Source organism: Rhincodon typus, chromosome 29 (assembly GCF_021869965.1).
Source record: "Rhincodon typus isolate 14 chromosome 29, sRhiTyp1.1, whole genome shotgun sequence".
In the NCBI taxonomy this organism is placed as follows: Eukaryota; Metazoa; Chordata; class Chondrichthyes; order Orectolobiformes; family Rhincodontidae; genus Rhincodon; species Rhincodon typus.
The window spans coordinates 14,629,656-14,657,511 of NC_063360.1; the positions used below are offsets into that span (position 1 = coordinate 14,629,656).

At 42.6% G+C, this 27,856-nt stretch overlaps 1 protein-coding gene across 3 annotated transcripts in view; it reads left to right on the forward strand.

Annotated features, from left to right (window-relative positions):
- Positions 1-20,724, forward strand: part of LOC109928905 (ceramide synthase 2-like) — a 52,581-nt gene extending 31,857 nt beyond the window's left edge. For all 3 annotated transcript variants that reach the window (XM_048613968.1, XM_020528836.2, XM_048613969.1), the window contains exons 5-11: positions 2,160-2,217; positions 4,372-4,422; positions 5,618-5,710; positions 10,122-10,250; positions 12,904-13,010; positions 17,174-17,330; positions 18,746-20,724. In XM_048613968.1, coding sequence (XP_048469925.1) covers positions 2,160-2,217; positions 4,372-4,422; positions 5,618-5,710; positions 10,122-10,250; positions 12,904-13,010; positions 17,174-17,330; positions 18,746-18,922 — 772 coding nt within the window. In that variant the 3' untranslated portion in view covers positions 18,923-20,724. The remainder of the gene's footprint in view (positions 1-2,159; positions 2,218-4,371; positions 4,423-5,617; positions 5,711-10,121; positions 10,251-12,903; positions 13,011-17,173; positions 17,331-18,745) is intronic.
- The last annotated feature ends 7,132 nt before the right edge of the window (positions 20,725-27,856 follow it).

The window sequence follows — 27,856 nt, forward strand, 5'->3', positions numbered from 1 at the left end:
ATTTCAGAACCCCCTTCCCCTCCCCCATTTCTGAAGAAGGGTCTAGACCCAAAACGTCAGCTTTCCTGCTCCTCTGATGCTGCTTGGCCTGCTGTGTTCATCCAGCTCTACACCTTGTTATCTCAGATTCTCCAGCATCTGCAGTTCCTACTATCCCCGGCAATCCAGCATGTGTGAATGTCGCGTGTATCTGCATGTCCCTGACTGCACAGAGTGAGGGTAGGAGAGGTGTAATTCACCTGTCACTAAAGACTAATTACAGCAAGACGTCGTTTAGTTCTTCAAATGTATGCTGCATTCTGCTGGGGTAATCCAGAAGGAATTCCAATTCTCTGCTGTCTGAGCTCCATCATTCTGTGCTTAAATTTGTCTAATTTGGCCTTAGAAGTAAAATAACAGGAGCCACTGCTTTGTACGCTGTTGCCAAGGGTCCCATTATTTACTACCCTCTGTCCAGGGACAATGAACTGTTTTTGCAACAGCTTTTTTAGGTGGAAGATTCTGGGCGAGCTGTGGCGCAGACTCTCTTCTGGGCAGAAAACCTAGAAGTAGCAGTGGAAGCTCATGGTATGATCTTCCCAGAGACAGCCAGTTTTTAGCTTTAAAATGAAACCGAGTCCTCCAAATTTGAGGAAGGTGACCAGGTTCTATTTTTGGAAAGTCTGTGCAAGGCAGTCTCCGGTTAAGATAACTGGTTGCCTTTCTGGTAATTGCTAGCCTCATGAGGGGCAGCATCATTTGCAGCAAGCACTTCATTTGCAGGAACTGCATTGCTGTGAAGTTGCTACACTGGGATGCTTTCTGCTTGGGCACTGCTGGGTACACTCAGCGGATGAATAAAAGGCTTGAATGTTTTGCATATGGCCTCTTGCATTGTGAAGTCAGACCCACTGCCTCACCGAGGTAGGAAGGAGTCTGTGTGCCACCAGGTAAACTTCAATCCATTGTTAAGTACAGCATTCGACTAGTTGCCACTGCTGGGAGCCCGCCTCCAAGTAAAACAAACTTGTTTCAGACAATATGAAACCTTTTGAAATTTCCAGGTACCACTCCTTGGTCCGTAGCCTCTTGGGTGAGATTGGGAATATTGATCCCAACTAACCCTCTAATTCCACAATGAGAGGATTTTATTCTCCTGTTTAGCCTGACCCAGCCTCTTCATAATGTTACAAGAGTTTTAATGAAATTCCTTCATCTCCAGTTGACAGTCCCAGTATCCTATCTCCTGGTATCCCAATGAATGGATGTTGGTTTTAATTTTCATTGTTAAGTAAAGCTATGCAAAACTTTCCACAACACAATCTATCCCACAACCATTTCCTTGTTTGAAGTTCTAATGCACACTTTGGTTCAATGTCTCTTTATAAAATTGAAAACACTTTGTCTGAAAGTCTTTATTTATCTGGACACTCAAATATTGTATTTGATCATTTGATTTTCCAATTACTTCCCTATTTTCTTTCCACTGAATTGTACTCCTTGCTGATCCTCCTAAGGTGTGTTTATCTCCCCTATTTAATAACCATGTCTTGCCTCAACAATCTCTCCTCCTCTGTTCTTTATCTACTGAACTGTTATTGTCTCTGGCCATGTATCCAGATTCATCCCCCCCCCCCCCCTCAACCCTCTAAAACTACCAGGTCCAAGGACAACTCCCAATGCTACCACAAGCCCAGGTCTGAGAAGCCTCCATGTATCACTTAATTTTAATAATATCGCTTGACATATCCATTTGGAAAGATGAAAAATGACAGGGCTCGTGGGCATCTGAATTCATAGGAAGATTGACAATCTGTGATCTCAATCCTCAAATTGGAATGGATTGGGCAGTGAGTTGGCAAGGATAGAAAAGGGTGAGTGAGAGGGAATCGTTGGAGTGAGTTTATTGTAGCTTTCTTTTCTGATACATTATCAGTAACCATAATCTTTGTTGAGATTCAAGTGAGAGAAGTAACCAAATTCAGTCTTTGTATTACATCCCAGATTATCTTATCAAGATAATGACTCTTGTGCAATCAGGGCAGCGAAACTCTGCTTAATGCTTGTTTGCACAACTTTAACACCAAGCAAATGGGCTTTTCCTTCTGCTTTGTTAGCTCTGACTTCTCGTGCTTCTGAGCCCCAGCCTGAAATCACTTAACATTGTTTTTGTGTTGCAGTTGGAGGTTTGCGTTTTACCTGCTTGCTTTTATTGCTGGTCTCTGTGTGCTCCTTGATGTAAGTATAAATCCTCCTGTTTGGTAGCATTATTGGAAAGAGGCCCAAGCTTGCAAGGGCTTGGCAGGCAATTCCCAATTCTGCCCTTGCACCCCCTTCTTGTGTTCGAATCGCTATGGAGACCGAGATGACTTCTGATGGTTATTTATGTAGTGTGACAAAGCTGGACAGTCAGCTGTGTCCCAGTGAAATGCCGAATGTTCAAGAAGAAAGTCACAGGCTTATAGTACTGCTGTTTGGAACTTGAAGCATTTTATCATGTTTGTTTTACTATAGTTTTTAACAGCCTGTACTTCAGCTCAAAGTTCTAATTGGTAGCTAGATAACAGATGTCTTGCTTTAAGCTTAGATAAAGCTAACTATGTTTAATGTCTGTTTCTGTGAGCAAGGATAATAGTTATTTAACATGGCAAATGATTTGAGTGCAGTGATTTTTGTAGATTTTTCTCCTCCAATTTGTATAGTTTTTTTAGAAAGAAAATCACACTTCCTGTGATTTTGTCTAACGAATACGGTTTTACTGGCACTGTCTGCCTTGAAACATCTTGTCTTCCAAGGCTTACCAATCTGCCTCATGTACACCACGCATTGTTGGAATGGAGGGAGAAAATGGTACAAGATCAGACAATTATCCCAAGTTGAACTAGGACAAGCACCAAGGGTTGCTATCTTTATATGAGTACTTGAATCTGTGGAAGGATGCTATGACATGTCTGGCCCACTTTATTACGATATTGTCACAAACCATAGTCTCATACTACAATGGAACAGAAAGCACATGTATACAGGACAGTTAAGGCATTTATACACTTGCCTTCATTGCTCACTCCTTTTGAGTATATGAGTTGGGATGTCATGGTGAGGTTGTACAGGACATTTCTGAAGCCTCTTCTGGAGTACTGTGTCCAGTTCTGGTTGCCATGTTATAGGAAGGATATTATTAAACAAGAGAGGGTTCAAAAAAAATTTACCAGGATGTTGCCGGGTATGGAACATTTGAGTTATAGGGATAGGCTGGGACTTTTTTGACTGGAGCGTAAGAGGTTGAAGGTTAATTTATGGAAGTTTATAAAATCACAAAGAGCATGGATGAGGTTAATGGCAGGTGTCTTTCCCCTATGATAGGGATTTCAAGACTAGGGTGCATATTTTTAAGGTGACAGGAGAAAGATTTCTAAAAGGACATGAGGGGTGACTTTTTTTTTTAACACAGTAGTTCATGTGTGGAATGAACTTCCAGGGGAAGCGATGGATGCAAATCCAACATTTAAAAGATATTTGGACATGTACACGAATAAGAAAAGTTTGGAGGAAAGGGGCTAAGTTCAGGCAGGTGGCACCAGTTTAGTTTGGGATGATGATCGGCATGGACTGGTTGGACCAAAGGGTGTGTTTTCGTGCTGTATGACTCTGACTCTCTAACACTTTGCAGTTGCATGTAGCCAACGATCTGTCATGCAAAATGATTTTATTGGAAGTATTACCAGATATTTATAACACATGGTATGTATCTATCCACAATGTGTGAAGCTACGCAGCTATGTCATGATAATTGTACAAGATCTAGATCCAGTCATGTTGTACATCTTCCCAAAGTCTTTTTTCATGTAAAAAGATAATGTAACAATTTTACATTATCATCAGTACAGGTTTCCTATTTTTCAAAGGGGAAAAATGGGGTGTTGAATTATTGCACAGATCTCCAAGACTGCTAGATGAAATCATGACATTTGACTCTAGTACAAGTCTCCATCTTGCTTGGTTGAACAATTTGGCTGCACAGCAGGGAAGATGATTAGAGGGTGTATTGTTTTTGCGTAATCACGTGCAACGCCATATTGTGAAAGGAATCTTCAAGCATGAGCCGAGTTGGCTGTAGCAGGTTCTTGTACTTCAATTGCTAGATCATTGAGCAGGAAGGTGTCCATCAAAGTAAAAGGTGTGGCTGTGATGAGACATCCAGAACTGATTATAGAAATTCCCAGAAGTTGCAACGTGGAAATGAGCCATTTTGCTCACTTAAATCTGTCAACCCTTTACCACCACCCCTCTGCCCATAACTGACTCTAACCATTTCTATTTATCAACATTTCCTCTGTCCAACTTTTCAATCTAGTAGTCAATTATAGCAATAATGTTGTCTTTTATTCACAGAAACCGTGGTTTTGGGATCAAAAGGAATGCTGGAAAGGATACCCTCAGCAAGTATGTACTGCCTGTATTTCCAAAGTAAATAGTTCAATACAAGGAGTCATGTTTAAGCTGGTCCACCCCTCTAGGGACAGCTCATCCCTGGCAATGTTCTCAGTGTGTTCAGTTCGTATTGTTGATCCATATTGCGTAAGTTGGTGAATGTTGAGCTTGCGCTGTGCTAATTGCACTGCATCTTGATTCTTGAGTACAATGTATACTCTGTCTGTCTCGGTGACTGACTGATTAAAATGCAGAGGTGGTACAGAGTCACAAAGATGACCACCTGACTTCAAAAAGTTGAATTATGGTGAAGACTGGAGAAAATGAGGCTCTTTAGTGTCTGAGGTGATTGCAGCTGTACCAAAAGGTTATGGGTCTGGTCTGATTCCTTTAAAAGGAGCAATAATGTACAGATCGTTAATTTTGATCACCATAGCAATTGAAATTCTAAAGAACTGTTTGTGGGATGGTCAGAATAAATTAATGATAGCGACAACCCAGATCTATGTCCTATTTCATGGAAATAGACTGGCACACTGTCTGGCTCATTCCAGCTCACCTTGATTTAAAACAATAGCTACTGTAAGGAGAATGTGCCCCCTGCTCAGAGGGATTGAGATTGGAGTCCAGAAAGGTTAAGGAGTGCAAAACTGGAATTATTTGAGAATGCTGTGAATGAAGGAAAGTGGATGATCATGATTTGGAGCGCTCTGGAGCGTGGTGGGAGGAGAGGGACAATCAATGACTTCAAAAAGGAAATTGGGCACAAACCAACTTGCAGAAGTACAGGGATCTGGTGAGGGAATGGGACTAATTTGGATTCATGCAATGGAGGGCTGACATGGATTTAACAGGCTGACTGGTTACTGCTTGTGTCATAACTATTTGGAGGAGTTGAGATGTCTCTAGCTCTCCAATCTATCATCTAATCCGTTAAACAGAAAAACATGAAAACCCCATAATTCCTGCTTCATCCCTGTGCTGCTCAATCATACGGCAATCCAAGTTGGTCATTGCTTTCTAATTGATTACTTTCTCCTTTTAGGGGATCAAGCCCAATTTTTGTATTTAGTCTAATTTTGTTTTCTTATTTGCATGCTGTTGATAGAAAATATTTTATTGTGCTGTTTTTCATGCTGTCATCTTATTGGTTTCTGTTTTTTTAGATCCACTTTTTATGCTTTCCCAAGTTATTGTTCTGTTTCAGGTGTTGCTGCCCTCCCAATACTGGTACTACATGATAGAACTGGCTTTCTACTGGTCCCTTGTCTTCAGAGTCTCGTGGGATGTGAAGAGGAAAGTAAGTGACTTCCTGATCTATTCCTGATCAACAACAGGTAACGTCTCATCAACAACAATCACACTTTGTATTATACAGTCTCCTTAATGTAATAAGATAACCCAAGGCAGAGGCAAAGATTGTGCTGCTCCTGGCCCTGCCTCACAACCACCAGCCTCAGCCTCAGCCTAAGCCCAGCAGAGAGTGGAGTTCCCTACAGGATCTGGTTAATGGGTCTTGATGGAATCTGGCAAGGAATAATTAGAGGAAGCGATCTGTTCATGCAGGACTTGATGTTAGTTGGCCGAACAGTTTGATATTTTGGAGACTAGGGGGTATTGAGAGGAGTGCTATCCACTGGCTTGCTCCATGCAATGGTAATAAGATTGGTGTGCTTTGTGTAAATGGTCGATTCATGGGCTTTATTTATAGACTTAATTTGATGACCTTGAACAGGATCTGTGATTGAGGGATAATTACTTATCATCCCATTGTCTCTACATGTGACTTTTATCTATGACCTAGAGGGAAAGAACCCAAAAGTTTTGAGTTACTTTTGTGACAAACGGTTACTATGGTTTATCAACACTTTTTTTTTGTTCTATAGCAACTCATTCCAAACATTCCCTTCCAAAAGAAAACCTGAGGAATTACTAATGGAATGAGATGACCTTTCCAATATCCCAATTCAGCATCACATTACACACAGAATTGAGTCCGCAACTGGAACAAAGTTTCGCCCTTACCTTGGACAGTGCGGTCAATATAACCTGGTGTTACACTTCCTGAAGTCTGAACCATTTTTACGTTGCACTTGATCTTGCATTTATTATCCCAGAGGCTTCAAACCCCATAATTCTCATCACTCCAAGATATTTAAGGCAGCTCCTGTGGGATGAGCTATTGATAAAGGGGTTTGTGGCTACTTGACAGGCTTGATAAAAGAATTCAGAGCTAGATATACTTCTGAATCTTGCACTTGTGGCTATCATCAATACTCTGCAATATTTATTGCATGGCCAATAGCTGAACTTGGTATAGATACATGCTAAGAGGAGAGTTTTAGGATTTTTGACTCTGTGACTGTGACAGAATGGCAACATCACTCCAAGTCAGGATGGTGTGTGGCTTGAAGGGGAACTTGCAGATAGTGGTGTTCCCATGTATCTGCTCTTGTCCTTCTAAGTGTAGTGGATGCTATTTGGAAGAATGCTATCTAAAGGACCCTGGTGAGTTGTTGCCATGCATCTTGCACACTAGAATCACAATCCATACAGTGTGGACTTAGACTATTCAGCCCATTTAGTCCATGCTGACCCTGTGAGCAGCATCCCACCCAGACCTGCCCTATCCCTGCAGCCCTGCATTTCCTGTGGCTAATCACCTAAACTACACATCCCTGGACACAATCGGCAACGCTAAACTGCTCATACACCTAACCTGCACATCTTTGGACTGTGGGAGGAAACTGGAGCACCTGGAGGAAACCCACAGGGAGAAAGTGCAAACTCCGCACTCAGTTGTTTGAAGCTGGAATCAAACCCGGGTCCCTGGTGCACTGCAGTCTCACTGCTAACCACTGAGCCACTTCACCACCGCTACCGGCAGTAGTGAAGCGAATGAATGTTGAAGGGGTTAGTTGGAGTGCTATTTGAGTGGCTGCTTTGTCATGGATGGTGTTTTTTTTTTTTTTTGGCACTGTGCTCAACCAGGCAAATGCAGAGTATTCCATCACATGCCTGACTTCTGCCTTGTAGATAACACAGGTTTGAGTCAGGAGGTACTTGCCACAGAATTCCCAGTGACTGACCTGCTCCTGCAGTCACAGTATTTATATAGCTGCTCCAGTTCACTTTCTGGTGAATGGTAATTGAAAGTGGGGAAATCAGCAGTACTAATGTCTTTGAATGTTGAGGTGATTGTTGGATTCTGTCTCGTTGGGAATAATCACGGGCCAGCAATTCTGTGGTGCAAGTGACATTTGTGCCACAGATACTCAGTTGGCCCAAGCCTGGATATTGACTGTTCCTGACCGGAGGTCTGTGACCAGTGGTGTTCTGCAAGGATCAGTGCTGGGACTCCTGGTGCTTGTAATCTATACATAAATGATTTGGAGGAGAATGTAGGTGGCCTGATTAGTATGTTTGCAGATGACCCCAAGATTAGGCGAGGTGCAGATGGTGAGGAGGATTGCCAAGATAATGTAGACTGTAGATAGGCTGGAGCCTTGGGAGGAGAAATGGTAGATGGAAATTAATCTGGACAAGTGAGGTAATGCATTTTTCTTTTTGGGAAGATGTAATGCAGAAGAGAAGTGTATAGTAAATGGCAGAATCTTTACCAGCATCAACATCCAGAGGTGTTTAGGTGTACAGTTCCACAGTTCCCTGAAAGTGGCAACACAAATGGATAAGGTGGTCAAGAAGGAGGCATAGGGCATGCTTGGTTGGGGCATAGAATATAAAGATTAGCAAGTCATTTTGCAGCTGTACAAAATGTTAGGCCACATTTGAAATATTGTGTACAGTTCTGGTCGCCACACTTACGAGAAGGATGTGGAGGCTTTGGAGAGGGTACAGATACAGTTTATCAGGATGTTGCCTGGTTTGGAGGGTATTCTCTATGAAGAGAGATTGGCCAAATGTGGTTTGTTTTCACTTGAGCGTCAATGGATGAGGGGCTGACCTCAAATTTTGTAAACATCTGAAAGGCATAGATAGAATGGATAGTCGGAGTCTTTTTCCCAGGATAGAAGTTTCAATTATATGGGTTTAAAGTAAAAGTGGGTAAGTTTAAACGAGATGAGGCAAGTTTTTTTTTTAGAAAGAAGGTGGTAAGTGCCTGAGGAGGTAGTGGGGGCGGATATAATAGCAACGCTTAAGAGGCATCTTGACAGATACATGAATAGGCAGGGAATGGAGGGATACAGACTGTGGAGAGACAAAAGACTTTTAGTTAAAAGTATCATGTTAGTGGAGTTTTAATTGGTCAAAGAGCCTGTTCCTGTGCTTGTACTGTTCTTTGTTCAGTATCGGAGGAGTCCCAAATGGTGATAAACATTGTGCAATCATCGATGAACATCCCCACTTAAACGTTTTTTATGACAGAGGGAAGGCCATTGGAGCAACTGAACATGTTTGGGCTGAGGACCCCACTGGAGGACGACCTCCAAGTAATGTCCTAGAGCTGAGCTGACAGCCAACAACCACAGCTCCCTTTCTTTAGCGCTAGGATCAGTGAAATATGTCTCTGGACTTGTGCTGTTATAACATCAGGAGCTGCGCAGCTCTGGCAGAACACAGTGAATGCCAGTGATCAGTTTATTGTTAAGTGCATGTTGATACCACTGGTGAAACCTTCCATCAGATTTGAAAGTAAACTGATGGGGTAGTAATTGGCCGTATTGGAATTTCTACTTCTTAAGAACAGTACACACTTGGACAATCTTGTGCATTGCTGGATAGATGTCAATGTAGCCAGGGGCACGGCTAGTTCTGGAGTATAAAGGCTGTGGAGGGTGGGGAGGTGTGGATGGTGGCTTGTTCTTGTTTAACCTGGTGGTGTAGGGCAGGAGTTCATGTTGCAGGTTTCCAAAGGCAACTCCCTCCTGCCCATACACCATGTTGCCACTGGTTGATCTGTCTGATCAGTGGGGCAGGACCTAGCTAGGGATGGTACAGTGTTGTCTCTGCCACAGTCACACTCTGGGCTATTGCTTGACTAGTTTGAGAGACAGTTTTCCCAAGTTAGGAACAAAACGTTAAGATATCCCTGATGTTAGCAGGGACAACTATGCAGAGTTGACAGGGCTATGTGCATCGCTGACATTTCTGATTTCTGTGCTCATCCACTTTCATTTCTTTTTTCAGACTTTGTAACTGTTTGAAATACCTAGCAAGTTAGGTGTACCGTGTTGCTGTCTGGGGATTTGGAGTCTCGTAGGTCAGACTGGGCATGTAATCTTATGTATGACATGCCCCTGTGGTTAGGCATTAATATAAATGTGGGCTTAAAAATAAACTCTAATTCCATGTTAGCAGCTGTACCAAATGAGAAATTGCTCCTGTTCATTTTGCTTTACCTTTTGTGAGCAGTTTCACAAGGATCTGATAAACAGTCTTTGGCCTGAACTGCTCACTCTGCTTCTCCCTCCATGGCTGCTGCAAGACCTGAATGTATCAGTATTTCCCACCTTTTTTTTCTTAAAATTGAAAATTAGTTCAAATGTGTTTGGATAATGTGCTGGTAAAGGAGCATTCAGAAGTTGTGGGAAATGTCCATACTCTAGGGATGGCTGATCTTGGTTGTCAGGAGAGACTGTCAACCTGATGAGTCTGAGATAATCATTTGGCGAAGGCAACGGACTGCTTTTAACTTGATTTTATGATCCATGTGTGTGCTTGGTTGGTTCAAATTTAAATTTCTGTTGCAGGACTTCAAGGAGCAGATTGTTCATCACATTGCAACAATCTTTCTGATTGGCTTCTCCTACTGTGCAAACTATATTCGGGTGGGAACCCTGGTGATGCTTGTCCATGATGCATCAGACTACATTATGGAGGTGAGCTTTTGACCTATCCGAATGAATGTGTGGGCAAATGTCCTGTTCAAGCTTCCTGCTTCCTTTTGTGGATTAATGAACCACCAATGGAACGTTGGCATTTATTACTAAAGGAATAGAGTAGAAAAGTGGGGATGTGTTGGTTCTGTACAATGCATTAGAGAGACCAAACCTGTAGAATAGTTTACAGTTTTGATCCCCTTTGAAGGGTTGTGATTGCATTGGAGGCAGTTCAGAGGAGGTTCACGAGATTGCTGAGGTGAGGGGTTTGTCTTATGAACAGAGATTGAGAATTTAGGCCTACACTCTGGAATTTGAAAGAATGAAAATAGATCTAGTTGAAGCATAAAAGATGCTAAAGGGGATTGACAAAGTAGACGTAGAGAGGATGTTTTTAGAATGAGGGGTAGCAGGTTTCTAATGAAAATGAGAAATTACTTCTAGAGTATTGTGAATTTGTGGAATTCACTACACCAGAGTACAGTGGATGCCATGATATTGAGTAAATTTAAGGAGAGAGACTTTTTTAAAATAAAAAGTGACCGAATATTATGGGGACTGGGCAGGAAAGTCGAGTTGAAGCTGAGAAGAGATCAGCCATGATCATATTAATGGAGCAGCAGGCTTGAAGGGCTGATTGGCCCACTCCTCCTCGTTCTAATGTTCTTGTCTCTTACAAGTCAATTTATCTGGAAAGTGACTGGTAGGATCATCAGTTTGTGCTGGATTGGCTGATCCCAAGGGTGGGTTTGTTGTAGGAGGTCGCCACAGTTTGCACATACCCATGTCTCCCCGTGCAGTGCTCAATACTTGCTGTTTCTCAGCTCTCAATTGTCACCAGAAATCACTAGTTTTGTAACATCCAAGAGGCCAGCAATGAGAACTGATTGATTAAAACATAGATCTTGTGTCTAGAATTTTCAGATATGTGATGGGGTCGTTCGGAGCCTCAACAGGTGAGGCCTAATGTCAAGGAGGCTGACATCCTGACCAGCTGTGTGTTACCAACTGTGCATTGATGTGGTGCGTTTAATATAGTTAAACACCCTGCGGATGCTTTAGAAGATTTTTAATGACACCATTTGACAGTCGGAGATTTACACGAGTGATCAAAATTCTGGTCAAGGAAGAAATTTTAAAGGGGTGTCTTAAATTGGGACTGGCGTAGACAGGCAGAGTGATTTAGTGAGAAAACACCAGATCTTTGTGCTCTCGGCTGAAAGCACAATCTCCACCTGGTAGAACCAACAAGATCTAACATACGAGAGGATGAAATTGGAGCAGCAGGGAGATCTTGGAGGATAGTGTGCTGGATGGAGGGCCATAGAAATGGGGAGCGTTAAGACCATGGATTGATCTTTGAAATTCTTATCCTTGTGTTTAAATCTAAGTGCTGGTAGGTAAGTTATTATCAGACTGGGAGCCAGTTTAGTTTAGCGAGCACTGGATCCCATTCACCCATCAGCCCAGTGCAAGTTGGGATGCAAGTAGCAGAGTTTGGATAAAGGAGAGTGGAAAGCTGGCCAGGAAGACGTCTGGATAGTTATCTGAAGGGTTTTGCAGCAGTCGGTGAGCTGAGGTGAAGCAAAAATGAATGAGGTCACTGAGGTGGAAGTAAGTGTCATAGAATCTGAGCATGGAAACAGGCACTTCAGCCCAACTTGTCTGTGCTGCCCAGTTCCATTTCATCATCTAGTCCCATTTTACCTGCGGTTTGGTCCATATCCCTCCACACCTCTCCCGTCCATGCACCCTTCCAAATGTTGCTTAAATGATTAAAATTGTACTCCCCACCACCACTTTCAACAGCCCAGTTGAGACACTTGCCACCCTCTGCAGAGAAAATTGCCCTCTGAACCCTTTTGTATCTCTCCCCTCTCACCTTAAACCATGCCCTCTAGTTTTAGACTCCCCTACTATGGCTACCTTATTTATACCAGTCTTGATTTTATAGACTTCTCTAAGGTCACCCCTAGGTCTCCTATGTCCCAGGCAAAGAAAGTCCCAGTCTCCCCTTATGACTCGCTGTTTCCAGCCAGAGAGCATCCTAGTAAATCTTTTCTGCACTTTTTTTTTCTAGTTTAATAATATCCTTTCTATAATGGGCCGACCAGAAGTGCATACAGTACCTCAAATGTGGCCTTCCCAATGTCTTGTACAGCTGCAACAAGACGGCCCAACGTCTATATTCGATGCTCTGACCAATGAAAGCAAGCACGCTGAAACCTGCCTTTGCCACCCCGTCTACCTGTGAGTCCACGCTCGAGGAACAATGAACCTGTACCCCTAGGCCTTTGTTCTCTTTTGTTCTCTTCATTACCAAGTGGCCTTGATAACAAAGAGGATGTATAACTCCTGTCTGGGTCAAACCGACATTACACTGAGTTCTGTCTCGGATGTTGGACAGGGAGGGGGGTGCAGTCAGTGACTGAGGAATAGTTTGTTGTTGGGACTGAAGACCAGTCTGCCAAATATCAAACTGGCAGACTGGAAGAATGGCCTTAACAATGAAGAAATAAATCACCTTCTTTTCCTCAATCACACAAAGTGGGCTTCACTGGCTAAGCTAGATTTTTTTTTTAATTCATCCCTAAATGCCCTTAAGAGTTTGAGGACTGCTTTCAATTAATTCATTCTTTTCTTTAATTTGCAGTGTGCAAAAATGTTGAATTATGCAGGATGGCGCAGGAGTTGTGATGTGCTGTTTGCGGTCTTTGCTGTGGTCTTTCTAATTACACGACTTATCATCTTTCCAAATGTGTGAGTATTCCTTTGCTTAGCCTGTGGTGTGTTTTCATGTTGGGTAATTTGGGATTGTCAACCAGGGTTCAGAGTGTCCACAAAGGATCTCTCATCATTTGAGATAAGAAACTCTTCTACAAAACCAAACTGATAATCTATCACCGTATGGGATACTAGACATGACCTTCTTCAGAACTCTGAAATATTGTCTTACAAATTCAGAATGAGGTATTCGACCCATTGTGTAGCAATCTAGAATAATAGATGCTTAATGCTGACCTCTGCTACCTGCAGGTACCTTCTTGCTAGAAATTACTTGGTCAGTGGCCAGGATGCAACACAATTGGGTTCAGAGCCTAGAAGATAAGATTAACACTTCTGACTGACATTCAGGGTCAGGTTAAGTACAATGCAGAAAACTGTCTCAGTTGACCAATCCTACTGAGCAATAAGCCAATGTTGGAGATAACTGCATTTAAGAACAAACTCAAATTGAAGCACAAATCAATAATAAACCACCAAATACTAATTTGCTGTTTCTCTGAAAAGACTGCATCTTGAAAGATGAACAAAAATATGGGATAAAACCAAAGCATGAGAAATACTAAATAGGCATGGCAGCAGCTGTGGAGAGAAGGACGGAGTTGATGCTTTAGGTAAAGGACCTTTTTCAGCAGAGATGCCAATGCTGCTCATTTACAGCCTTTGATATTAGTTGGGGTAGGAGGAGGATGTAGGTTACTCCTTTGCTGAGGCTTCAGTAGCACTGAAGTCCCACAAGGGCTGCTGTAGAATGCAATGACATAGGATAGCTCAGTGATGCCACCATCAGTCCCTTGATGTTAGAGCAACTACTTCGGCATTGTTTATAGAATAGAACCATAGAATCCCTACAGTGTGGAAGCAGGTCATTTGGCCCATTGAGTCCACACTGATCCTCTAAAGACCCCCCCACCTAGACGCTGGACAATTTAGCATGGCCAATCCACCTAAACTGCACATCTTTGGACTGTGGGAGGAAATCCACGCAGACAGTCGCCTGCGACTGGAATCGAACCCTGGGTCCCTGGTTGTGAGACAACAGTGCTAACCACTGAGCCACCATGCCACAGCTAGGGGGAAAAAGCCCCTTTATGCAATATTAATATTTACTCTACGGGTGCTACAGACTTTGAGAGCAAAAGTGCTGCTAGGGAAAGTTGTTTTTTTGCCTTAATTCAACCTGTTGGAGATCACAGCAGGTTAGGCAGCATCCAGCTGCTGCCACATCAATCTCTTGGATCTCTCCACCCCTCTCACTTATTCCAACCTTTCCCTATGGGAACATGTAACCCTCTACTCCCTTCGTTCCAACCCCACCCTCACTATTTAAAGGGGTGCGCGATGGGAGTATGGCAAACTGACTTCCACATCGCTGAGGCTAGAGGCCAACTCTTTGACGTCGCCTCCTACCATCCCCTCAATCATGACCCCACCTCTGATCACTGAGCTATCATCTCCCAGACCATTAACAACCTCATCGCTTTGGGAGATCTCCCATCCACAGCCTCCAAACCCGAACCGCCCATTTCTATTTCCTACCCAAAATCTATAAATCTCACTGCCCTGGTCAACACATTGCTCCTGCCCCACAGAGCTCATCTCCTCCTACCTCAACTCTATTATTTCCCCTTTGGTCCAGGAACTCCCTCTTTACATTCGTGACACAACCTATGCCCTCCACCTTTTCCAAGATTTTCAATTCCCTGGCCCCAACATCTCATCTTCACCATGGACATACAGTCCCTGTACACCTGTAGCCCCCACACAGAGGGCTTAAAAGCCCTCTACCTCTCTGTCCCATAGGCCCAACCAGTCCCCCTCCACCGACACACTTATTTGCTTGGCTGAACTCGTCCTCACTCTCAACAATTTCTCCCTTTAATTCCTCCCACTTCCTACAAACCAAAGTGGGGGCCATGGGCAACCCATGGGCCGAGCTATGCCTGCCTCTTCGTAGGATTCATGGAATGGTCCCTCTTCCATAACTATACCAGTACCAACCCCTAACTCTTCCTCATTGTGTTGATGACTGCATCGGTGCAGCCTCACACTGTCTCAAGGAGCTCAAGCAGTTCATCAACTTTGCCAACACTTTCCACCCCACTCTCAAATTCACCTGGACCATTTCTAACACCACCTCCCTCCCCTTCCTGGACCTCGACCTCTCCGTCTCCATTTCTGGAAACCAACTCACCACTGACATCCATTTCAAACCCATTGACTCCCATAGCTACCCTGACTATACTTCCTCTCACCCACCCCCCTGTAAAAATGCTATCCCATATTCTCAATTCCTCCACCTCCACCATGTCTGCCGCCAGGTTGAGCTGTTCCGCTCCAGGAGATCGCAGATATCCTCCTAGTTTAGGGTCTATAATTTCTCCTCTGTAATTAAGGATGCCCTCAATCGCATCTCCTCCATTTCCTGCACTTCTGCCCTCAAGAGCCTCAACAATAAGGATAGTCACCTTAGTCCTCACGTACCACCCCACCAACCTCCGAATCCAATGCATCATCCTTGGACATTTCCGCCACCTACAATCGGACCCCACCACCAAAAAGATATTTCCCTCTCCACCCTGTCCACTTTCTGCATTCATTCATGACTCCCTCATCAGCTGTACACTCCCCACCAGTTCTTCTGCCACAACTCAGTACCTTTCCCTGCAAAACCTGTCCCCACACCTCCCCTTTCTCACCGTCCAAGGCCCCAAAAAATCCTTCCAGATCCGGCAGAGATTCACCTGCACTTCATCCAACCTGATCTATTGGATTCATTGCTCCCAATGTGGTCCCCTCTATATTGGGGAGACCAAATGCAGGCTCGGGGACTGGTTCGCAGAGCATCTGTGCTCTACATGCATCAATCAACCTGACCTTCCAGTTGCCATCCGTTTTAATCCCCCCTCCCACTCCCCTGAAGATATGTTCGTCATTGGCCTCTTGCACTGCCAGTGACGCCACATGTAAACTGGAGGAACAACAAATTGATATTTCGCCTTGGGAGCTTACAGCCCAGCGGCTTTAACATTGACTTCACCAGCTTCAAAATCTGTCCAGCCCTCCTCCACCCCCTTCCCCCTTCCTGACCTGCCTATCTTCCTATTCACGTATCTGCTCCACCCTTCCCACTGACCAATTGTAATAACCCCCTACCTGCATCCACCTATCAACATCTCGGCCTCACCCTCGCCCTCGCCCTCGCAGGAAACCCACACAGACACGGAGAATGTGCAAACTCCACACAGACAGCCGCCCAAGGGTGGAATCGAACCCGGGTCCCTAGTGCTTTGAGGCAGCAGTGCTAACCACTGAGCCACACCATTGTTCTGCCTTTCTCACTTTCTGATCACTTAATCTGAACTATTAACATTCTTTCTCCCCCAGCACTCCAATCAGCCACACACCTACTTCCGCCACCGCCCCCCCACCCCACCCACTATTGCATAAATGCTGCCCACTTCACTTCAGCTCTGAAGAAGAGTCATCTAGACTTGAAACGTTAGCTTGCTTTCTCTCCATGGATGCTGCCTGACCTGTGATCTCCAGCACTTTGTTTTCCGTTCTGACTCCAGCATCTGCAGTAATTTGCTCCTCCTTAATATCACGTATCTGTGTTTTATAGGTGGTGGATATCTTTGGAAACTGTTTAGTTGACAAATTTATCAAATAGAGGTTAGACAAGTAAATGTTAATGAAACAGTAGTATTTGGGAACAGCTATCAGTTTACAACATAGTTCAGAGTGATTAGGTGTCTGGTTCTTAATTCTCTTTCTCCCTTTAATACCACGCCACGTGAGAATAGAATTTAATTGGGAACTGCAGACGTTAACTCTGAGCTATGTAGCACTCACTGCAGCATATCCAGATACACCTCTTCTGTGCAGGTTTGGCTCTACCGAATCCATGCAGCCACTTTTTAATCTCCCTCCCTAAACAATCTCCTTTGAATAAAGAGACCTTCACATTCTGTCATTAAAGAAGTGCAGTTTTTATGGTGAGACTGAACTGAATGTTATGCCTGTGAATCATGACCCAACAGATGTGAGTTGGATGTCTCAATCTCTTTGCTTGTTTGACACTTTCTTTCCCTGCTGCCCATCTGTCTTTGCTAACTGTTTTAAACTATTGTTTACAGGGTAATTCACACCACCTTCTACCACTCCATGGAGATTTTCCAGCCCTTCTTTGGTTACTATTTTTTCAATATTCTCCTGATGGTCCTGCAGCTGTTGCATATATTTTGGGCCTATCTCATTCTGCGAATGGTAGCCAAGTTCATATTTATTGGTAAGGTAAGGATGTGTTTCATGTGAAATGTATAAGAGATCTATGAAGAACAGACTTTAAGGGCGCAAGCAACACAACTGGGGCTGGTAAATTGACTTGGGTTAGTTTCATAACAAGATCGTGAACTCCACTCACTGGACTGAGCTGCGCACACCAACTTGAATCATCATTTGGAAAAGGAGTTTGATCCTGTACTCAAAGCGTTGTCGCAGATTCACAATGGGTTAGATGATCCAGTAACTGCCCAAACTTTCAGATCCTCCTCGTTGGTGTTATAGCCAATCGCTGTGTAACCACAGATCAATAAGGCCCCAGTGAGAGTTATCATGGCAACTTTGACAGAAAATGGTAACTTATGAATAGAGTCAGGACGTGCTCTCATTTAGAATCTTAATGCCAGGGAAGGTGGCTAATTAAGATTTAGGTGTCCTTAATCAATTTTTTAAAACTTGACATTGCATGCAATGCCATGCTGATTTTTATTTTGCTACTCCATCTTGTACCACCTTCACCACTTTTTTTTTAAAAAATACATTTCCAAATGCTAGACCGTCCCTAGTACATCATTTTTGTCATCCTCCTCTAAGTGAATTGATACCACTTAATGGCAAATATCAGGTATCCACTCCTGCATGAAATGAACTAAAGTCCACAGGCACTATAGCAGAAAATGGTTTTTGTGCATGCATCATGAACAACTTGGTACTCAATGTCCACCTGCCTTTTCTTTTTGTAACTCTGGAGGTCCAGTGTATTTCCAGCACATTTTGTTCCACTGGATTTAAGGCTGATAAGCTGAGCTTGTACTGTTCAGAGGTATTCCTGTTGTTATAGGAGTGATTTATATCCACTTCCCATTCTGAATTTTTTCACACTCCTGATCTTACAACTATCTAAATGATACCCTCCTATTCAATGATAAAACTAAGAGTAATGAACTGGTACCTGAACTTGGCTTGCTTTTGACCGTTGTACTCTGAGCTGACCACAGTCAACTTTGCAGGGTTCCAAGGAATCTTTTCCTTTAGATCAACAGGTTGTTCTTGAGATTTTAAGATTCTCGCAAATTACAGGTTGTATCACAGAGCTGAAAGATTTGTTCTTAGTCAAGCACTACTTCATGTTCTGTACACAATGTTACCCCGTTGGAAGGAACAGACCATTCTCCTGCTGAAAGAGGAGAGTGGTAGGAATGTCTGCTCTCCACTCCACTGTTCTATTTCCCTCCTGAGATGAGGCTGGGACATTTTCAGGGTGGAAATAGAAGACTATAAAAGTATGGTGTAGACATTCCAGAAAGATTGTGGAAGAAGGGTATTGGGTACAGGTTGGTATCTTGTACAATTAGCCCAGGTGATGGAGTCTGAAAGTGTATAATCTCCCTCTGGAAAGTTTTGGTAATCTTTTGTATCTCTTCTAGATTGATAAGGATGAAAGGAGTGATGATGAAAGTGATGGGACAGAGGAAGAGGAGGAGGAAGATGAGAGAATGAAAACAAAGTCTGCATCATCCAATCACAATGGTGTGCTAAGTAAAATGACAAATGGGATGAAAAGTAAATCAACTGAAAGGAACAAGTTGCCCAAAGCCAGGTAGCAGGTAGCTACATCGCTGAGGATGGATTGGGAGCTGTTACTTAAAAACAAATTCACTTTGCTTTTTGCTGATGAACACTAACATCTGCCTGTTTTGAGATCCACCCTATGTGTTGTGAAAAGTGTCTGAACTACAGAATTGACAAATTGACAAACCGACAACAATAGGCCCGTCTCCTTCATGAACTCTGTCAAAGCTCTCTTCGTTTGTCTTCTGTTCCTTATCAAAACACATCTAACACAGCGTTCTCAATTCACTGTTGAGACCTTCGTATGGACAGACAATTCAGGAACTGATCCAAGTAACCTTTTGATATTGAAGTATTGAGTTGAGTTGTTTGGACATTTTTATAGAAGTGACCAGTACACTTTTTAATTTGTTTTCTCTTGACCCCTGCACCCCTAGCCCATGGTGTCATTCATTCCCTTGGACCTTACTGTGTAGTTCTCATAGTGGACACTAGGTGGTGCACACTTGTAATCTGGGTGGATTCTTTGGAAAAGTTTGAACAGCTGAGAGAGGGAACTCCATGGGAAACTAACATGATATTCCAGATCCCAACCTAAACCATTTTTGTCTCAATAGGCTAAATAATTGTAATGTTTGTTACAATTTGTTTTTATTCAGGAGGCAGAACTGATGAATTTATTTGGTGTGTTTGAATAGTTAATATTTAACATCACAAATTTTGGTAGTATCATTGGGCTGGAAGAAGGCAAATTTAAAGGGTTGTTTTTGTTTCAATTAGTTTTGAGATGCAATTAGTTTTGGAAATGATCAAAGTGCTGCGATGCAACTGAGATACTTTTTGCACTTGGGTTAGCATGTATTCACAAACGTTGAACAGGAAAGAATCGTGCTTTGACAGTTTTAATTCTTGCAGTTCTCCCTCCTCATCCCCACCCAGTGGTTTCTGTTGTAACCACCCTGTAATATGTCAGCACTAAGGAGGGCACTTATCCCTCACTTCCAGTGCACTGTGGGTAAGCTGGCATCACATGTAATGGAGGTTACTTTGGCTCATCAAAAATAATTTTTTAATAAAGTTTAAAATTCCAATTTCTGTGGAATTACCACATTGTACGTGTGTTTCCAGAAGGTGCAAAAGGCAGTGAAGAACAGCAATCTTTGCTGGTGAAATGATGCAGTAACACAAAATGTCGTCCAGAAATGAACACTTTTTTTTAAGATGGGGTGTGATAGATCACTGTCCCATTGCATGTATTTGTGGAATGTCTGAGTGTACCTGCTGTTCAGTTTTTCCAGATCTAATCATCTCAAAGTGCACATCTTCAATATGGAAATTGTGACACTGTTTGGATGTTTTGTATGCGACTGCCATAATGCTATGGGAGAAAAGTCAACAGGGCCAGAGAGAATCTTGTTTTAAGTTTGGAGACTGTGACTTTATGATCAATTTTATAAAATTAGACATAATCTGAATTCAGAACAGTAGAAGATGGCTTGTTGCAGGACAGTTTGAAAGAAACTCTTTTTGCAATTAGTAGCAGAGCCTAGAACTGCATGAGCTATAACAAAGGATTGAAATGATCCTATGATTTTCTCAATTCATTAGGGTGCTCATGTTTGTTTAATCTTTTTGGAGTTAAATTTAAATCAAGACTGAGTGACTTTGTGTAAATGACAGCCTTGGTTACAGTTTTTGTAAATATAAAGCCAATCTCTGAGTGCACTTAGATTTCATTACTGGAACTGATTGACAGTGTCTGATTCTACATCACTTGATCATCTCAAGGTTTGTTTTGAAATAATATCTGAATAAATTAAATAATTTTTTACAATTGTGTATTTTTTCCATCAGTAACACTTAAATCATGCCTGGTTTGTCAGCTGTAGAGTCATCGCCCAGGTGTATTTTGGTTAGTAAATGATGGATTATACATTGCCTGGAGCTAATCTTTAGACACTTTTGGGACCAGAGTTCAAATATAGTCTAGACCAATAAAAGGAGTGAAGTGAAACTGACATTTTGCACTTTTTTTTTTCATCAAATCCATCAGTGCTTCACAATTAATGAAATACAGTCACTGAAGGTAAACATAGCAACCAATTTATGGATTGCAAACTTAAACAAATGTTATACATTACAACTACATAGTCTGTGTTTAGTCTTTGAGGTATAATATTGGCCAGCACACTGGGAGAATGCTTTGAATTGATTTTTGTTTTAAATTCTGGTAGGCTCAGGCCTTAAATTTTTAATCTTTTTTTCAAAAAAAAAAAAAAAAAAAAAATCAGAACGACAGCATCTCCAGTGCAGTGCTCCCTCAATAATGCGCACGAATGTCAGTCAAGATTGTGCCTTTAATCTTGGAGGGGCCAGGAAACTGCACCACAAAACTGTACTTAATGCAGTCCTAACTGGAAATTCTCCAAGGCTCCTGAAGAGTTTGTAACACAGCAGCAGGAGCTTCCAGTATTCAGGAAAATTTAGTTTAAGGTCATTGTGTTACCCCCTTCCCGAGCAGCACTGTGTGGTATGTACATGTGACTGATTTTTCTATTTGTTTTCAGACAACCTCCTTCCATAGGAGTCTGGCAGGTAGCCAATAGCCTTGCAATTAAAATAAAACTTCAAACAGTTCAAACACTTGGATTGCAATGTTTGCCAACTGGGAGGACTATATATTTGTATTTTGAATATGTAAGAGAAAAGACTATTGATCTCATGGAGGAAATGTCTCATCACAAATATCTCTGGGCTGACGGAAGAACTAGAGTTAAGTGAAAGCAGTATTTCTAAATCTCTCTCATCTTACAGTCACAACACACTAGATGGAAGACTTAAAACAGACTTGTAAACAAGGGTATGGTCACATTGTTAGTCAACTAACAATGTGGAAATATTAATTCAAATGCCACTTTGGCAACTGGGAAATAATTTAAATTGTTTAATTTAGTTAATCTAGAATACAAAACTGACTGCAGTAATGGTGACCACAAAAGTGCCAAATTGTCATTACTGAATTGGATGGATTTTTAATGTCCATTTTAGGGAAGGAAATCTACTGTCCTCATCTATTGCCCTACATGTGATGAAACTATAGTAATTACAATGTGGCTGACTCTAGCTGCTTTCTGAATTGGCCACTGGTTAGATACCAGTCGAGCAATAGCCTAACACAGGATTTTGAGAGAATGTCAGCTGAAAGACAGTCATACCCAGTGACAGTAACGCAACACTGTCCTGCTGGTGAGACAGCACATACCAGACCCACCAACTGTGACACTCGGGCAAAGTCCATGGAAGTTTTTAACATTGACTTCAGGCCTAGTCTCGGCACCAAAGTGGGGAAAGTGAACTCCTGCTGATTACCACAATCACCATTGCTCCATGTTGAACAATGCTTGGGAGAAGCACTGAAGGCCACAAAGGCACAGAATGTTCTCTGGTTGAGGGACTTTGCTCAGGACTGTCAATAGTAGTTGGAAAGGACAGGCTAGGACTGTAGCAGCTGAGAGAATATCCTCACCATTTCACCTATCTCCAATGCGTCTGTCCATGATAATGTTTCTAGGAATGACCACAGCATAGTCCTTGTGGGGATGAAGTCCTGCCTCTGATGTGTTGTGATATTGCCACCATGCTAAATGGAATAGGTTCAGAAGAGGTCCATCTAAAATGATGGACCCTCAGCATCAGCCTAAATGTATTCCACCATAATCTTAACCTGTGTCCTAGCATGTCCCTAACTCTACCATTATCATCAAGCCAAGGGATCAACTATGTTTCAATGAGGAGTGTACTTGCCAGGAATGGCAACTGACATACCATGCCAGCCTGGTAAAGCTAAAATACAGGATCACCGTATGATGAACTACAGAAGTAGTGTGCTATTGATGCAACTAGACAATCCCATAACCAACAAATCAGATCAAAGCTCTGGTATCCTGTCACAGAAATGTTATGGTGCTGTAGGAGGCCATTCAGCCCATTGTGCCTGGACCCAACTCTTATCTAATGCCAATCTTTTGCATTTTCCCTATATCCCTGCACCCCATAACTATTAAAAACAAAACCTCTCGTGCTCTCTTGGATGCCTCTGTTGAACCTGTTCAACTATTTTTCCAGGCACTGCCCTCCATACCCTAACTACTTGATGTGAGTGTGTATTTGGACACATCGCTCTTCCTTCATTTGCACATCAGTTTAAATCTATGCCCTCTTGTTCTTGTTTCACCCTATCTAGTCTGTCCAGCCCCCTCATGATTAGAGAAACCTCAATCAGATTTCATAGCTTTCTAGGACTAAGCAACTAATGAGAGGAGGCCCCATTATCAGATATAGCAGGCCCGTGTGTCTGAAAGTTTTAGCCTTGTCTTTGCACTATCGCCTTTAACTAGAAGGGTTTCAGTTACTGTCTTAAGGCCCCAGCATCACAGCTGTCAGTGTTCAGTTAATTTGATACACTCCATGTGATATCAAGAAAGGTTCCCCCAGTGCAGTCGGACAAAATAAATCCAAGTCCCAGCTGCAGCACTGAAGACTTGATACAGAACTAGCTGTGCCCCTTGCCAAGCTGATACAGTATTGATACAACATAGGTATCTGCCCAGGTATGATCCACAAAAAGCAGGACCAATCCAATCAATTATCATCCCATCAGTATACTCCCTCTCATCAGCAAAGTGATGGAATGTGTCATTTGACAGTGCTATCAAGGCCAATCAGCTCCAGACCTCCTCTCAGATATTGTTTGATTAACCTGCTCAGATGTTGTTACGTACTTCAGATTGATGGCACTTGAACCTGGGTATCCCTGACACATGGGTAGGGACACTATCACTGACTTGGGAATTTGCAGGTTATGGTGCATCTGCTGCCCTCATCCTTCTGGATGGTAGTGGTTGTGGGATTGAAAGGTGCTATCTAAGGATGAATTTCTGCAGTGCATCTTGTAGATAGTACATGCTATTGCTACTGAGCACTGGTGGCAGAGGGAATAGATGTGATGCCAATCAAACAGGCTGCTTTGTCTTGGATAGTATTAAGCATTTAAGTGTTGGAGTTGCATTCATGAACGAATACTCCCAACTTGCCATCATACTCCTAACTTGTGCCTTGCCTAGGTGGACAGGCTCTGGGAAGACGAGAGGTGAGTTACTTGCTGCTTCTGATCAGTTCTTGTAGTCACAGAACTTGTATGGCTGTCCCAGTTCAGTTTCAGGGCAATGGTAACACCTGGATGTTAATAGTGGGAGGAGTCAGATGACTCCTTGACATTCAATGGCATTACCATGTATAGATTCTCTCTTGTTGGATATTGTCATTACCTAGCACCACTTCTGTGGCATAAATGTTACTTTTGCCATTTGTAAGCCCAAATCTGGAAATTGTCCAGGTCTTGCTGCATATGGACATCACTCCTGGGCCACCTCAGTATCCGATGAGTCGTGCTGAACATTGTGTGCACATCAGTGAGCTTCTAGCCTTATGAAGGAGGGAAGGTCATTGATGAAACAACTGAAGATGGTTGGGCCTTGGACACTATTCTGAGAAACTCCTACAGAAATATACTGGTGCTGAGATGACTGACCTCCTTTACCACAACATCTTCCTTTGTGCCAGGTATGATTCCAACCAGCGGAGGAGCGTATTCCCTCAATTCCACTAACACAAATCTTGCTGGAGCTCCTTGATGCCACACTTAGTGATTGCCCTTGGCATCATTTGACTCTCTCACCTCACTTCTAGAATTTAGCTTTGTTGTCCATGTCTGAACGAAGGTTGTAATCAGAACTGAAATGGAGTAGCACTGGAGAAATGAAAACTGAACATAAGGAAGCACTTTAATGGCACCCACAATTATTTACTGATGACCAAGTGACTGATGTGACATGCCTGATGTCATCCAGAGCTAGGGACAGGTAAGGCTGTCAGTATTTGTATTCACTTTGATGTAAGCCCCAGCACTGACTAATAATTTAAATTATTTTTGAGATGTGGGTGTCACTGATTGGGTTAACATTTATTTCCCATCCCTAATTTCCCTAGAGAAGATGTTGGTGAACTGCTGCCAAACTGCTTCCTGGGATGGCAGGACTGATGTATGAAGACAAACTAGATCAAATAGGACTATATTCACTGGAATTTAGAAGAATGAAGGGGGGTCTCATGGGACCCTATAAATTCTAATTGGACTAGACAAGGTAAACACCGGACGTTCCTAATGACTAGGAAGTCCAGAGCTAGAGGTCACAGTTTAAGCATACGGATATGCCATTTAAGAATGAGATGATGAGGCGTTCACCCAGACAGTGCTGAGCCTGTAGAATTCTCCGCCACAGAAAGCGGTTCAGGCCAAAACATTGAACGCTTTTAAGAAGGAATTAGATATAGTTCTTAGGCTTAAAGGAATCAAAGGATATAGGGAGAAAGTGGGAACAGGGTACTTGGGTGTATAATCAATCATGATCATACTGAATGGCAGGGAAAGCTTGAACAGCTGAATGATCTGCTTTTGCTCCTACTTTCTATGTTCTAATTGGCCAGGATTTGTGCTGCTTTTTATGTACAGGATCTATCTGGACAATTTTCTACATTGTTGGATACGTGCCAGTGTTGTTAACTGTACAAGAACAGTTTGGCGAGAGGTATGACACGTTCTGGAACAAAATCTTCAGTACTATTGCTGGAAGGTTGTCAAGGTCCATTCTCTTTGTGGTATCCAGTACCTGTTTACACATGGAATGAACTGAATTGGTAGAAGACAAGCATCTGTGATGCTGGGGACCTCTGGAGAAGTGCTGTTCCCTCACTGTCGTGGACCTCCTGTCCTAACAGTGCCACATATGTACACCTACACTGTATGGACTGCAACAATTGGAGGTGGCGGCTCACATTTTCAAAGGTAATTAGGGAAAGGCAACAAATGTTGGGCTTGCCAGCAGCTGCCACACCCATGGAAGAATTTTTAAAAATCCTATTACTTACTTGGCCCTATGTAGTGAAGGAAATAAACTGATACAAGCAGTTAATAGACTAGCTCAGCACAGTTTTTGTTCGAAGGCTGTCGGAGCCAGTGCAGCCTCTACTCATCCAAGTCTATACCATCATCTTGCAGAGGCAACATATGCTTGTATTGAAACAGACTAATACTAACCTAAACCTACACCAATGTTGGACAGTACCCACTGAGATCTGTAGCAGCATCAAACAAGGCTAGAAAAACCAGGTTTAGGAAGTCAATTGACTCTTTGTTCCATTTGCCAAATTCTCTAATGATTTTAAGTAACAACCCAGTTTGGTAAACTGGCTGTTTTATTCAATAAGGCTGATTCATCCTAATGTCTGAGTAGTATTGTCATAGGATAACACCGTTGCCATTATAGTTTGGATAGAGGTGCAATATCCATGTAAATACTCACTTGTCACCAGTCAATGCAGTACCTAAACCTCTATAACTGTCTATGCTCAGGAATTCCTTCTTGCATCTTCACAGAAAAGCCCATGGAGGCAGATTTAATCTAATCATTGCTGAGCTATCATTTGAACACACCAAATACTAAATTATGTAATTGAACCATCTGTGGCAACCCAAGCTACTTTCAATCTTCAAACAATTGGCTTACTGTACTCCATTGCTGGTAGAGGGAGTCAACTTTCCCATGCCAACAGTGGTGGTCTCGACACTTAAGCATTTTGTCTGGGATTCAAGACACTATTAGTTTCTGTCTTCTCTGGGAGTTGTTTATCCTCCTGTTCCCACAGCAAGTTGTCTGTTCTCGCACTTTACTGCACTACTGATGCAATTTGCTTTTTCACCATTTGGCTTCTTCTACACATTTCAACCAAACCATTTGGTCAATGAAGTCCCAAACCACAATTTCCTGTCTTGTCACCAGTCAACCATTGTTACCCAGAGTGCAATCACAACAGGGTAAACAAAGGATAAATGCAACAACAACATTTCAAAAACTAGATTCACTACCAGTCATAATATCTATTTTATTGCTTATTAAAACATAACCTCAACTATTATACCAGAGGTGACTAGCTGGCAGGAACAAGTATTGACTCTTACCACGTTGTAGTTTGGTGGTCCTAGGAGTAGCAAAAGCACAAAGCTCTCCTCCGAGACAAAGACTGGATTATCGCCTCTATTTAGTCAGTAATTTAGCTCTGGTAGATATGGTCACTTCCCACCCACCCCACCAGAAGGAAGACACCCACTCATGAATCATGGCTCAGGTGAGGGCACTCAGTGGGTCATACATGGGTGTCCTGGGGACTAAACTGATGTTGCTCACTGATGGCATGTCAGGGCCTAGTGTCAAGAGCTGAGCTGATGTCATGTGCTGAGATGTCATTGTTTGGTGTGTCACATGAATGTCATAGGGAAGATTTAGCAGTGGCCTTCAATTACAAATTGGAAAAGAATTGAATGAGGAAATAATTGCAAGGGTCTGGAGAAAGAGGAATGGAGTGGGACAAATTTATGTTGTTTGGAAGAACTGGCATAGATTCAAAAAGCTGAATGGTGTCCTGGGCTGCATAACTTTCATTCTATGAATGTAGTGTTGGGAGTTGATGTAGTATTGGTACTGACGTTGAAACGCAAGTGTCACAAACTTCTAATTACAAAAATGAACATAGACTGACCATTCAATTTTCCCATGAAAAATTTATTGGACTGCTAGTAAAATTCCAGGATAGAGGCCTGAAGAAGTTTTCTGTCACAGTTACAGGAGGTGATTGTTAGAATTCTTGATTTCTAGTATTTTTCTCCATCTGTTGCAGTGAAGCCACAAATTCCTTTAATGCCCAGTGCTGGCTGTCAATCGCCTCCACCTAGTTCCATAACCCAACACAACATGGGAGTATTTCTACTTCGTGATCCATTTGGGAACAGATACATCCTCTTCAGCGGCTGACACAAGCTCGAAGGATCAAATTACTGTAATTTCTATAAT